The sequence below is a fragment of the Aythya ferina genome (assembly GCF_964211825.1).
Source record: "Aythya ferina genome assembly, chromosome: 3".
NCBI classification, from domain to species: domain Eukaryota; kingdom Metazoa; phylum Chordata; class Aves; order Anseriformes; family Anatidae; genus Aythya; species Aythya ferina.
This window is the reverse complement of record NC_140298.1, coordinates 32,776,522-32,791,308: the sequence shown is the minus strand read 5'-3', so window position 1 is coordinate 32,791,308 and position 14,787 is coordinate 32,776,522. Positions and strand designations below refer to the sequence as shown.

The 14,787-nt window shown below is 38.9% G+C and overlaps 1 protein-coding gene across 8 annotated transcripts in view; it reads right to left on the bottom strand.

Annotated features, from left to right (window-relative positions):
* LTBP1 (latent transforming growth factor beta binding protein 1) overlaps positions 1-14,787 on the bottom strand; it is a 205,177-nt gene that overhangs the window by 3,424 nt on the left and 186,966 nt on the right. For all 8 annotated transcript variants that reach the window (XM_084512716.1, XM_084512718.1, XM_084512717.1 and 5 more), the window contains 2 exons: positions 12,853-13,023; positions 2,436-2,558 (listed from right to left, as the gene is read on the bottom strand). In XM_084512716.1, the coding sequence (XP_084368842.1) occupies positions 2,436-2,558; positions 12,853-13,023 (294 nt within the window). The remainder of the gene's footprint in view (positions 1-2,435; positions 2,559-12,852; positions 13,024-14,787) is intronic.

Below are 14,787 nucleotides of genomic sequence, written 5' to 3'. Positions count from 1 at the left end.
GTAATTCCACAAACAAATCATTGGCTTATCTAAAATGTGTTTACCTATTTATATGTTACAATTGCAAAGCTACCTAGGAATATAAATTTTTCCCTTAGCTTGCTCTCCTGTCTTTTTATATTTCCTCTACCCTGTCACCCTGTCTTTCTTTAGTCCCTCTTTTCTCTTTCTTTGCTGTTCCTACCCTGCCCTTTCTGTATCATCCTCTGTTTAACTTCCATACAGTTGTATCCACTACCCCACCTTCTTTGGCTACATAACTTGTCATCCAGCCCGGACTTGCTCTACCATGGTGGGGCTTAAGTGATGCACTTAATAAATTCTGGAGACACTGAGCAGATATGTGACATAAGAAGCACTTGCTGACTTAAGCCACATCTCAAGAATGTGTACCATACATAGCATGTATACAAGTGCACATTTAGTGGGAAACATTACAATCTTTTCCATGACAATCTGTCATGATTGACATCCTGATAATCTGGTCAACAATTGCATTTCATTGCAGTAGTACTGAGGGTGTTGACCAGGTTGTCAAGATGTATGGTTACAGAGTAGTAAGAAATTTGTCCATTTTTCATTATGTTTTCAGTCCTCTAATAGAGCTTGCAGATGGCTCATGAGGGTCCCTTAAAGCAAAGACCTTTGCTAATTTAAAAAACAAACTGCCAAGAAAGGGAAAGGTCCTCTCAATACCTATTTTACATACACAGTATATGTACATATATGTACATACATGTATATATATGCATGTACACAGTCATATCTAAAATATCTATCACATAGAGCAAGTTCTAGTTGTACAAAAGTTTTTCTTTAAAAAAGCTGAATGCGGTACATGTTGCAATTCTAATAATGCATATTTGGTTCTGTAGAAATTGATTGCACGCAGCTGACAAATACATTGACATGCACGGCCCTCTCATGGGTTGGGCAAGTATTGTTATATTCCTCGTACAGACTGAAGCAGGATCATGGCCATGAAGTCTTTGATGATAAATACATGATCAAATTGTATCTGTCAGGTAACATGCCTCTGATGAGGACAATCACACAGCTATGTGTTTGGGAGTTTCTTATGCATTTACTCGCCACCATATTTGTTTCAGTGATAGGGTGGGAGCAAGAGATGTGAGCTCTTACCTCCTTAGCACAGAAGACTCAACTGTGGATTCAAAACTGTATTATTTTACTGTATCTATTCACCATTGCTTATAACTTACTTGTAAATAACTTGTTTACCACTCAGTGTATTATCTGTCACATTGCTTACCCAGTCATCTATCTGGGCTTTTCGTTATGCTTGGTAATTTTCATCCGTGTGACATTTTAATTAGATATCAACACTCAGGGCTGTTTAATTAATATCATCTGGATATAAAGCAATAAGACATTTTACAATTCTGTGTAGAGCTGAAAGGTCATTTAGATGCCAAATAGAAATGAGCTCATTATTATGACCTGTATAGCTTTGTATAAAGGTGCAATGTGCGCAAGAAATACTTGTCACTCTTCCAGTAGTGTGCCATAATCCTCCTCCTGTTTTGATCTCTTACCTTTACTTTGTAAATGTCTCCTTGTACAGGAGAAGCCCTTTGGGAAAGATTGTAGTGGTAACTTGTCGGCCACATGTGTAAAGCACTGAAAGTTACCAGTTCCTTCTGATACCCCCACTTTTCTTCTCTGAAGCTGTGATGGAATAAGTTGGATGTGCACAGCATGACTGATTTTGAGGAGGGTACTGAGATTTGCAAGGATTCCTCTCCCTCGAGCCTCAACAGTGAGCTGGGCTGGATCCATAAGGACCCTGATATTCCTGAAGAACACCTGAGATGCTGTACACGACTCCCACACTCTGCCTGGCAGACCCTTCCAGCCTGAAGACTATATACACGCATACTCTCCAGTCATACTTTGTTCTGTAGTTTCTCTGCTGAGCGAGAACAACTTGCATACTCTTTATTTCTCCCATATAAATTCTGCTGGAAAATCATGGAAAACTGGCACAGAGATGGAGGGAGGTTTTTTTTTTCCTTTTTTTTTCTTCCCCTTTTTGTTTTTGTCTGTTCAACTTAATGTACTCCAAAGAAATCTGTCCCATGCTCCAACGGAAAATTAATTTGTGAGAAGGAAAACTGGCAATCCTTTTGACCTTCAGCTGTAAATCTGTTGGTAAATATAAATTTAGTACACTTGGCACAAACTATTCCACTGTATTAAAAATTAACGTTGTACTCCGAGCCCAACTGGACTCTTATACAACACTGGCTCTTGAACCAGAACACCTGACCGAAAGCTAATGTCATAGGAATAACTAAAACATAAATAGGCCACATTACTCAGAAGCAAACAGAAGAATGAAGCCAGCTACAGGGAAATAATCCAAGTTACAACCATCAATTCAAGTATTTTACATAACAGAGAAACTTGCTTACGGTCTTCAACAAAGTATGGATTAGTTTCTGGAGTGTAGTGCTCCTCGAAGTCAACCAAAGCATCTTGTCCATATGGACGTCGAGATCCTGGAACAGGAATGTTGCACAGCTGGGCATAATCCTCTGAGGGGAGAAAGAAAATAGGATATAAAACTAATCACACTTGTAACACAGGCTGCATTGCATTAGTCCCAGTGTGTTGTGGCTCGTATTAGCTGGAAATAAACTTATCTTCCTAGAAACACCATAAATCTGCAATTTCCACAAAGCAGTCTCTCTTCAAGAAGGATGTCATTAAAATGTAACGAGCCAAATACAGACTATTAAGTCATAATAGGGATAACACCAGGGATAGGTTTGAGTCAATAACCGTACCAAAAGTTATGGGTCATGTTCTTCTGGTCTGCTCTTGCCTTGAGCAGAGGGATGCTGTGTATCCCACTGCCAGTGCACCCCTGCCCAAGGCTAGCTGCAGTTACAGCCCTCACTGGTATAATAAAAGCTCCCAGATACCATAGTGGGTGCTGGCAGAAGCCACCCTAAAGGAAGCAAACTGGAGCAGGTGGGGCCGTATTTCTGGCACAGCCAGCCAACCTGAAGAAATCACAGAATAAAACCCCTTCCAAAACAGCACATGCTCCTCTGCAAACTGTTTCTTCAAACCGCAGGCTTAAGTGTTAATGCTGTTCAAAGTCTCCTTGGCTGCAAACTCGTCAAGGCAAGGGGAAAAGCACAGATGAAATAGTTACACTCTGATTTTCTGCCTCTCCCCTATAGCTCTAGACTACACAAGTTAAAATGTACCAAACTCTTCACTTGAGGTGTCAGAGCCCATGTCTGAAATGTTGGTGTATAGAGCTTGATTTTTTTTTTTTAAATCCATTACCATTTACTAAAGAATATACAAGGCAATTTATCTGAAAATAGAAACTTTATGAAAATACAGCAATCCAGGTGCTTCTTTACACTTGCTACAGACTACTTAGCATCTGATTCTGTGAAGACTGCCTGGTGTTCTGAGAATCAGGCAGAGCAAGGACGGGAAAGAAAACCACCAAAAGAGAGAGAGGAAAAAAAGCCCTAAGCAGATACAAAATCCAAGAATTGCAGATGGTTACAGAGCCAGAAACCTCATGCTGTGTTGAACTGTCCCAGACAGCAAATAGTCGGATAAATCCAGACTGCCTCTAGACAGTCCAGAGGACAGCCCCACTTGCTGCCCAGCATTGTTTTTTTGTTTTCACAGGTCGTACGTATCTCCTTCACCTGGGATGGTTTCATTTTGTACCAAAAAGAATGAGGTGCTCAAAAAGTCTGTTTGAATTCTGTGGCCAACAACCTGGCTCTTTTGAGAGCAAAACCCTGTGCTCTAAGGGCAAAGCTTGTCTGCATTTTGCAAAACTGTCACGGGTGCCTGTCCAAGTCTGCAAAATGAACTTGCCACAGAACTTAGAAATCCTTGTACATCTCACCACCTTCTGCTCCAAGTACAAGGTGATTTCCTCTGTTTTGCCCCTCCAGAGTATATTTATACACTATCTAGACAACCCTCCCTTCTTCCTGGTGAAAAAGGACACTGCAAACAGAGACACTCAAATGAAACAAAGCCATCATCAGAAAATAACTTATAACACATATTACCTACCTCCTTATTACCTCCATACCTCCATATTACCTACCTTAATGCATAGCCTCCCACCGTATGATCACAAACAGTTCTAGCAGCTGTCTAATAGCACCAGAAACACCGGTATTTTTACATCCTCTCATCTGATCCCAAATCACATCTGTATATGGGGACAGCTAGGTTACCATCTCAGACTGACTCTTCCATTGTTTTGTGTTGAGCTACTTAGAGCGCTCAGGAATTTTGACACGCACACAGTCAAAAGCTGTGCAGAAGCGTAAAAGTACATTCTCACAGATGCACTACTACAAAATATTAATTCAACTGGCCTGTGTGAAAGAAATGACCAAACAAAACCAGTCAGCAAACAGCAAGAGGACAAGGCAAGTGGGTCTGAGGGATCACTACTTCTTCCAGGTGAACGTGACCTTATGGAAAGGATTGCACAGAACCTGGAAACTGGCTTTTCAGATTACTCTCTGCTTGATTTGCTCTTCGTAAAAACAATAGTGGAAATTTTCCTCCTGAAGGAAGCAGTCAGAGAACATCTGCAAATCTATAGTGCTGGAGATCTCGTGTACATGACAGTAGGATAATTTGAAGATTGTGCAAGACTGTTTTATCTTGTGTGTTTGCCCACGGAATGTTGTTTATTATCTAAAGAAGAATAAAGAAATGTTGACAAAAGAAGCTTGTTTCCTGCCACACCAGTCTTTTGCCAGTCACATTCTGAATGTCTGCATTTTTAGGTCTCATTATAAGTAAATTAGTGGCTACAAAATGATGAAGAGCTGTTTTAGTGCATACTGTAAACTTTGCATTTGTTGTAACTGTAATAGTCTGTTAACCTCTTGGAGCCTGTTATACTTAATTAACTATTTGTTAATGCAATCTGATCCTTTAATAAATTATACATTATCCGTACATGTAGCTTTCATACAGAAGCTCACAAAGCATTTAGTCTGAAGTCACTTTACAATGTATATGCCTATACTACCTATTTATAATTTATGTGCTTGTTTTGATACATATTGTGATGATTTTGAAGTTATAATAGTCTTTGAATACACTATGTTCTTTTTAGTTGTGCATGTAGTGTAAACTTTATCTCTTGTCTTTTATAATGCATCGATTCAGCTCCTAGGTGCTCAGGAGATAAACCCATGGAGAGCAACAGCAGAAATCATGAGCAGAAGAAATTCAGGACCAATAACAACATGCCACCTTGTTGTGTTTCTCTCTCTCTCTCTCTCTTTTTTTTTTTTTTTTTTTTCCCCAGCAAAGAAAAGGGTGGGCAGAGAGGAGAGTACAAAGACTGAAAGGCATTGGGAGGGACACATTCTGGAAAAATCATGAGAGCCAGTGTTTTGAACTAAGGTCAGCTAGAGACTTGGATGCTGGTAAAAACAAACTCGTTAGATTCCCCCGCTGGATGATAGAACAAGTTATGGCAAAACAGATGTGTACATATAATTTTTGTTGTTTTAAACTTTTACCCTTGCTGTGCTATGTTCCTACAGCTCAAAATAAAAATAGTACATTTTGGGTCACTGCGCTACACTGGTCACAGTTTTCCAGGGAAGAGAATTAAATGAACAGAGTGCTGGATTCATGGGTAAAAGCCCAAATAGTGCACGGAAAGTTGCAGCAAGTATACAAATGACAGAGCAGCCCAATGCTGCCCTGGGGAGATGACAAGAGGAGACGTGCATCAAGAAGGCAGTAAGGGGACAGCGAGCAAGGAAAAATCTGTATCTACCCCTGAATGACAAAAACATTTGAGCTGCCACAGAAATTAATGTTGACTTTCAAAATAGCCTTTCATGTAAAATAATAAAGTGTCTTCTGTAATGACAATCAATGGTATAACTTTTTCTAACAGGGATTCATTTTCTCTGCTAGCGCATCTTCGGGCTGTGATCAGTAATAATACAACTGCAGTTACAGAGGAAAAAAGGCTGTTTTTAATATGATTTAGTCTACGTTACCCCATGTGTTTCGGTGTTTTTCTCGTAACTTGAAAATGAAGCACTGAGATAGTTTATTGCATAATTTAGGACAGTTATTATAAAAGGAAGCTGATGTAGGCTTCCAAAAATGTAAAGGACATTTTCTAAGGCAGATGTGTACGCATAAAACAAGTGTGTTATGGGATTACAGCTAGATGCACATGCGTACTGGCACAGATGTTAGCCATAATTGGTGGTGAAAGCTAGGCTGATGAGACGACAAAACATAAATTGGAAGGATTGACCGCTTTTAGGTGCTTATTAGCACAAGTACAGCCGTGCAAATATGCATCTAATTTGTATATTGTTGTAACTGCACAGGCCTGTGTGGCCCTTATTCTCACCTGGAGGCCTAAAAATTCTAAACTCTCTATTTGGAAAGAATATTCTGCATTTCATGCATCTGCAATGAAATATTACACTAAAAAAACTTTTTTTTCTGACAAAACCGTGAAACAAATGCACCACAGCCAATCCTTCCTCCTGCCTATAAAGCAAGCTTTATTTCTGTTCCAGCTCCTTAGAACTGTCACCATCACACATACAAAAAAGGAGCTAAGGCTATCAACACCGTGGCAGTTCCTTCAAATTATTTAAAAATGCAACAGTTTTGCTATGTAAGAAATCACTGGAGAGACAGACAAAGCCAAGAAAGCATTTATTACATGTAATATATGCCCCTTCCCAATCAGAGGTTCTGGACATCAGTCTGAATAGGCTGAGTTTCTGCTCTCTCAGGAGATTGCATCATCTGTGAACCACAGCTGAAATATTTCTGCTCTACATTTAGACTGTGCTGTTTGATAATTTAGATAATTTCATCAATATCCTTTATAAAACATGATGAGGTTTGTAGTGGACAGCATTCATATATATACTACAACTTTTGGTACTCAAAAAAACGGGAAGGGTACCAGTCTTACAGGACTTTTTCATGAGAAAGGATGGATATTCGTGTCTTTGAATGAAGAAACTCTAAATGAAATTGCTGAGGAAAGCTCACAATGGATATAAAATTCTTGTTACAAGTAGAGGAGGTACCAACCTGATTATTTTAAAACCTCTGGGAAGTCACCTTATGTTCTTCAACTGAGGCTGCTCAAATTTCCTAAAACAAGTTTTTCTCCTATTGCTTGTGGGAGATGGTTAAAAGTTGTAGTAAGAGTCAAACTGTTTCTTCCATGGCTTTGAAAATGGCTTTCTGACTCCTTGCTGACTTAAATGTGTGCTTGGAATGTGAGGTTCCATGAGAAAAACCCTTCCAAAGCTATTCTGTGTATCCCTGCTAGACCTCAGAAAAAGCATCAAAAATCATCAACGGAAATGAAAGCAGCCAAAAATCTGCACAACTGAGTATAAGACTTTAAATATTCAAGACCCGATCGCTGTTATTTCTGTGCCCAAAAGGTAATTCATTTGTCCAGGATCCTTACCAGAAAGGAAGTAGGCACAATGCCATCCTAAATGGAAAGATGAACAATGGTCTCCAGAAATCAGCTCAGTGCCTCCCTGCTGATCTTTACCATCGTGAAAGAGTACAGATGGAAACTCATCATTTACACACATCAGTTTTCCCTGTACTTCAAGATCTTCATGAGTGACATTAGCCAGAACTCAGAGGGAACAACATGTTCTCATAATATGGAAGCTCAGCCCAGAACTAACTCACAGTGTTTACAAAGGATACACAAAATTCCATGCAACAAGAATGCAACCCAAACAATCTGTTCCGCCAGAAGGGGGTAAAGTTCAACCACCACATGTAGGCACCTCCAAGGGTCTGCACCTGAGTTCATCATCCAGTGCTCCTTCTTAGCCCATTGAAAGACACAACTATGTCTAGACTCCATTTCACCCTTAAGTAGATGTCTACAATGGGTCAGAGGAATCTAACCCTCAGGGTGCCTATTTCTCTTCTCTGATGGAAGAAGAAACTGGTACAGCCAACACACACGCAAGTTTCTGTATACAGAAAATGTGAAATTGGCCAAGAGAAATCCTACATTATGTAACAACCCAGACAATTCACATTTCCCACTACCCTCAGTAGTACTCCTGATATGGGTTCTGCAAATGCTAGGGTGGAGATAAGGAGAAACTTTTAAGTGCAGCATGAGTATGCAGCAGTTCATTCTGTGATTCCTGGTCACAGAAAACATAGAATCAGAGAATCAGAGAATAGTTTGAGTTGGAAGGGACCTTAAAGATAATCTAGTTTCAACCCTCCTGCCATGGGCACGGATACTTTCAACCAGGAAGGTATCATCTCCTGTAACATCTACTGACTGGAGTTGTACTGCTGTCATTTCTGCAGATTGTCTGAACATAAAATGGTTCTAATAAAAACATGCAACCACAAAATACTAGAACTTAAAACATAAAGTAAAATGTATGTATAAGTTAAAAAAAGTAAACACACTGAAACTGAACAGTGGTGTCCTCTACAGGTGCCCAAGAATTTTTCCATTACATTACTTTAGTAATCAGACCACAAAGTTCTTAGTTATAGATGCAGTAGTGTATCCTCATCCTCACTAAATAGCTATTCAAATGTCTGTAAGAAAATCAGAACCCCAGTCCTACCACTTTTTTTTTTCCATACCAGAACTTCTCCAGGCAGCTACCTACAGGGAGGGAAGACGATGACATTCCCCTTAACAGACTGGTATATCTTTAGTTCACGGGCAGTAGTTCCACTTCTTTGCATTGTACGGGATCTACTGAAACAAAGGTGGTACTGCACTGCAAAAACAAACTCCAAGACAGGTTTCTGGAGATCATTTTACAAATATAAAAACAGACAGTCTCCATAAATTAAACACTGACCCTGGCACACTACCTTACTCAACATTTTCTAACTCTCACTTGTATCTTCCTCCCTTCAAATTTACTGTACCCTGAAGTAATAAACCTTTTGTAAAATCCATTCCTCTAAGGGTGTTGCAGGAGCTTCGGGAGACTCAGCAGGTATTTAATGCAGGTGTTACATGTTCAGGTTAACATGAGATGTGTATGGACTAATTCTAGATTCCATATTTTTTCAGTCTTGGCCTGTTGCTCTGTTTTTTGGCATGGATACTTTGACTCAGCTGCTAAACCCACTGGAGTCTGTCCTGTTGCCAGTTACTTGAGCATGGACTCCATATGGAGACCATTGGGTCTCACAACGCTAACAGTAGATTGAACAAGGAAGCAGAATTTCTGAAGGCAGGTTGGCCAACAGGATTTTTTTTGAGGATGGTTGCAATGAAGAAAGGATGCTTTGCTTTCATTATCTAGAACAAAAAACATCCAAGTTTCCAAGCTTCTTCAATCTGTCAATTATTAGAGATTGCAAAGGGCACATAAAACCCCAAATAGGTTATTAAGAAATCCAGAGATTTCTTTAAAGATAATTACTAAAAGTTCTTTGGGCAAGTTCAGTCTAAGAACACAGTAATCCCAGAAAGAGTACTTCTCAGTACCTAACTTTTAGGTATTGGATATAATCCGTGAAAGCCTTTATCTATAATATAATGATATCATAATATTGCAATGTTAGAACCAATGTAACTGAAATCCATCTGTCCTCGCTTCTTTCTTCTAATGACAAGAAGGCCTACCCTGCAAAATTGTTAGGACAAGTAAGATGTGCTCAATCATGTCACTACAGTTGATGTTTGCACTATTTTGATCAGGATTTTGAACTAGCATTTTAAGTTTGTTCTTTGATGGTGTTACCAAAACACTTATTGGCCTTACTGTTGGAAAGATGTTGCTGTTCAGTTCCAATACTTAAATTGGTGCTAATTCTTGTTTCAGGCTCTGCATATTTAGTGTTATTTTCAAGGGGATTTTTTTGATTAAGCACCAGAACATATAATTCCCACTTGTAGTTTTCAGAAATGCAAGCAATATATAAATTCAATTTTCATGCTGTTGAATGGCTGGATATCTTTTTCATTTATATGAATCAACTCTTATATAAGCCCTTTATCTTCCCACCCATTTTATGCTGGATACTATTCAAACAGGACATTGAGATCTTGTAATGAGATATGAAAGAGCATTCAAAAAAAGCTGGGACACAAATTATTAAAACATTAATTTGTTTTAGAAGGGACTTGAAGATGTATCACTCACGGCTGTAGCACTATATTTCCTTCTAAATGCAACATCTAGATCCTCACACACAAGATTAAGATATCTGTATCTTTCTAACTACAACATCTTAATTATCTTACATGGACAGAGTACAAACAAGGTAAAAAGAAACCACAGATCAGTGAACGATTTCTTCTACAATCTAACCCATTTCATGGTGAAACTCTTCCAGTGATAACACTTTTTTCATCCTCAGACCTTCTTTAACATGTGTCACAAATCTTCAGAATGCCCCTAACTTGGGAAGTAAGCAAACACCTTCGGTAGTAAATCTGGCCAACACAATACACAAGTATTTGAAAATGGAGAAATTCCAGGTTTCCCAGCCAGGACTTGAACCTGTGACCTGCTGGCCTGGAGGTGTGAAAGCACTCTTTCGAGCCAATGATATCACTTTAAGCGCTACAAACTGAAGACATGTCAAACGAATCATTTATTCAGTTCAGTCAGCTTCAAATATTTCTTGGTTAATGGTCCTGAAAACACAGAAGTTTCCAGGTTTCTGTGTGCACACGCACACATGTGAGAGGACACATGAGCATACACCACTTATACTAAGAAATGCAAGCTTATACATGCTTTTTCTGACATACTGAAGATTCAATATGTTTCTGTTCTTTTTATCTCTCTATATTCCAATTTGTAATAATGACTTAAATTATCTGGAATCAAAATATGCCTTATAGTTTCATTTAAAGAAGATATTTTTCAATGTGCATTAAAGCTTCACATAAAAATGATCAGGTCTGGGGGATGAAGAATTTAATGCCCAACATAACACTCTTCAGCTTTGAGGATCCTCCAAGTGATATTTAGCTTCATGTTACTCATCATGATCCTTCACACCATTTTTTTAACGAATTGCTTACGTTCCTTCATAGAGCTAGTTGGGATTTGCACCCCACTGTTGTCACAGAGCTGCTGCTCCAGAATCATTTGGATTCTGAATGGATCAAAACCCATCTAATGTCAAGCCTAAATGCGTTCAGACTGAACTTGACTATCCTGATAGTCATCCTCTGCTCTTTTTCAGATTTATCCTAATTTACATTTAACTAGCTAGAAATCTTCAGAACCACGTCTACTATCTACTTGAGCTCTCTCTGCTAGAAACAGCTTCTCGTACTTCTCTCAGGATATTTAACATTTCATTCCATTTCCATTGTTATTCTGTTAGGTGTAGTAATTCCATGTCTGCAAATGTCCCCCTGTAAGATTTGTTCTGACAAAGATATTTCAGAGATTTCCATATCTTATAAATCCAGCTATTGTCATTCTGTTTTTATTCTTCAGTCTCTTTCAGGGGTGAACCAGTTACGCTAGCCAACAACATCAAAATCAGACTTTTTTCAGTTGCTGTACTTCCAAAGCAAACTCAAACAAGCAAAGACATATATGAGCAGGTTCAAGGACCTTGCAAGTAAATTATAAAAACATAAAACCCAAGAAGACACAAGCACAGCCATATTAATACTTTGCTGAGCTTCTCCATGCAGTTATAACTCCAGAGTTTTCACTACAAGTGAAACACGTAGAGCTATAGCCACAACATGATGGTTACATGCGCCCAAATAAAAATCCAGTATGATCAAAATAAAATGCTTTACTAGTGCAGCATGCTATTCCTACCCAGAAAACTGTATTCCTGAAAGACATCCCTGTAGTAAGAAAGCTACATCCAAACTAGGCCTTGAAATAGTTTATATGGGTGATGAAGTTACACTGCTTCCACACAGGTTAGTATGGTGCCAGACTCTGCATACCAAAACTGTTAAAGGTACTAAAACATCATCTCAGGCACAGTGACATACAACTGGTCTCTTCTCCTTTCTGCAGCTCACTGAAAAGAGTCCAGGTGTCAATAACAACATTTCTCTCTGTATCCATTTAGCTTTTGCAGTCACCACGAGAAACAACTTCTACTTGATGTGTCTTGGAACAATGTCTAATTTCTAAATGCTAAAACAAAATATAATCATCTAAAAATATGACTGTTAGTCAGCTTGTGCTCCAAAATATTCGGTCCTTACTGGTACTCCATTTCCCTCATCTTAAACTGCTCGTCTATACATTTCACAATAATTGAGCATATAACCATATAATAACAACCCTTTCTTTGATTTAGTGATTCTAAACCACAGGTCAGCAAATCCTTATCAGGCAAACGTATCTATTTGCATCCAGCCTGGCAGAACATCACACTGAAAATGCATCTGTATGTATAATGCCAGCAAAAAAACTGGAAATGTTTATTTAGCTTGTTGAGTTATTAGCGTGTGTGTGCATATGAACTGTGTCTGTATTTTCAGAGGTAGTTTTTAATTTGTCAGTCACAGTAAGGAATTGTGCTACCCTTAAAATGACCTCTTATTTTCACCAGGGTCCTAATTGCCAATCGCTGACAGATCCACCTGAAAAAATTGGGTCCCATAAATGTCAAAAAATAAAAGTAGCTACATTTTAAAAATCTGGACTGTAATGACTTCCCTTAACTAGTGAGCACAATTTCCATTACTTCTTGAAGCATTTGGGGTTTTTTATTCTTTCTTATGATATTAGCCTATGTATAAATTCAAGGGATTAAACTGATGAAGTATTTCAGAATTCATTCCAAGAATTGAAATGTCCGTTTCCTTACCTGACTCCTTCATAGGACACAAGGCGCACTGCATGCCCCAGGCTTCACCATACAAGCAACAGCACTCAGTGTAGGTAGTCTGCTTTCCAACCAGAGGTCGACTACAAACAAAATCATCGCTTAGATGCTGCCAGCAAAGATCCTGGTAGACCTCAGTTTCTTCAGTTTGTTCTGATGGAGAAGACAGCATCACATTATCTTTGCAGCACTGTTATTTAAAAAGATACTGGCTAACACAACATTTTCTAAACAGAGGTTAGAGATTAACCTAGCTTTAACTTCTCATGAATCCAAGACTAGACAAATTTCATTAAATACAAATTTAAGCTTAGAAGTCATGACCATTTCTAAATGCTTTGTAACTCATTCCTTGAGTGTTCAGCATTGCAAAAATCTTAAAATGTTCTGATTTTTCAGTGGCAATATTAGGTCAATTTAAAAGCACATTAGGTTGGATACCCAAAACCGAAAACTTCCTAAATCTGTAGTCAGTGCTGAACGCTTAACACTGACTCAGCTCTGCTCTCATGGAAGTTTTGCATAGCTCTACAAAAGCAGTGTTAGGACAGAGGTAGGTATTTGGGAAACTCCATCCACGGAATAACCCTTTAAAAATTGTTATTTTGCTTTTCTTATATGGCTGGCAATGGCAACAGAAGGAGCTGTTACTGCTGGGGCAGAGCTGAAAAATCTTACATGGGCTCAAGAGGAGACTGGACAAATACTCGGAAGAGACTCCCAATAACTGAGCACACAAACTGCCTCAGACTCAGGAAATCCCCTCAGCTGAAAACAGCCGGAGGCTGGGAGAGTGCTGGGGAGGGTGAGGGGAAGCATTATTTATCTGCTGTGCTGGTCCCTAATCGGCCGCTTATAGCTATTGTTAGAGACAGAATACTGCTGTGAGCTACTGTCACATTCTTACAAACATGAACAAAAACATGTATTTTTGTCAAAGCTGGAATATTTCAGAGGCATACTAGTTCTGACAAATTTCTCAGTAGGAACAATTCCCAGTCCCAGCACTCTCTGATCACTGCTGATCAGAGAGAGAGGAACTGAAAACTTAATCTTCTACTTGGGAAGTAAACACCGCAGCACAATTGTTTTGTAAAAACACCTAAAAGGTTTTGATTTTGTTCCAACATGCAATGAAAAATAAGTGTTGTCACAAACCAGGAGTCTGTTTTGTCTGGCCAAATGTTTTAAACTGCATTTTTACATGATGCTGCAACAAGATGCAGTGGAGCATGGGTAAATAGAGAATTGAAACCTACAGTGTGTTGTTCTGCAAGTGCAAAGGTTACCAGAATGTAGATAGATATTCTGCTAACAACTTGCCAGAACACACAGTGATGAGCAGCAGCGGTTCCCTGCAGCCAACTCCAAATTCTGCTGGCAGCAAAGGAACCAGCCTGTGTCCTCTTCTGTGGTAGGGAGGACAGTGCCAGTGGTGATACAAGGTTTGAGTGCTTTGAGCTGGGTGAGAAGATCATTGCTGTATTGGCCTCAGTGTAGCATGATGGAGACCCTTTAGGCCCTTACATTCTCCTTCAAATCCTATTTGAAGCCAAAGAACAATCTTGCTCTTGCTTTGTTTAACTGAAGACTGAACAATAAAAGTGCTGTAATTCTTTCACTGTTTTGGGCAAGAGGATGACCATATTGCTCCTCAAAATTACAATTCTATAATTTGGAGTGACTAAAGCAGCATTTGATCCGTATTCACATTTCTTTTCACAGAAGCATCTGAGGAAAATGCAAAGAGGGTAGCAGAGGTCTGGATTATGACTATACAATGCCAGTATTTATCAAACACATTATAATGTTTCTTCCAAAGTTAAGCATGGCATAGACTAAGCTGTACAGACTGTGAAATGCTCTGGATTTCTGAAATGTTTCTAAGATTCTCAGAATATGTATCTTTTTTTTTTT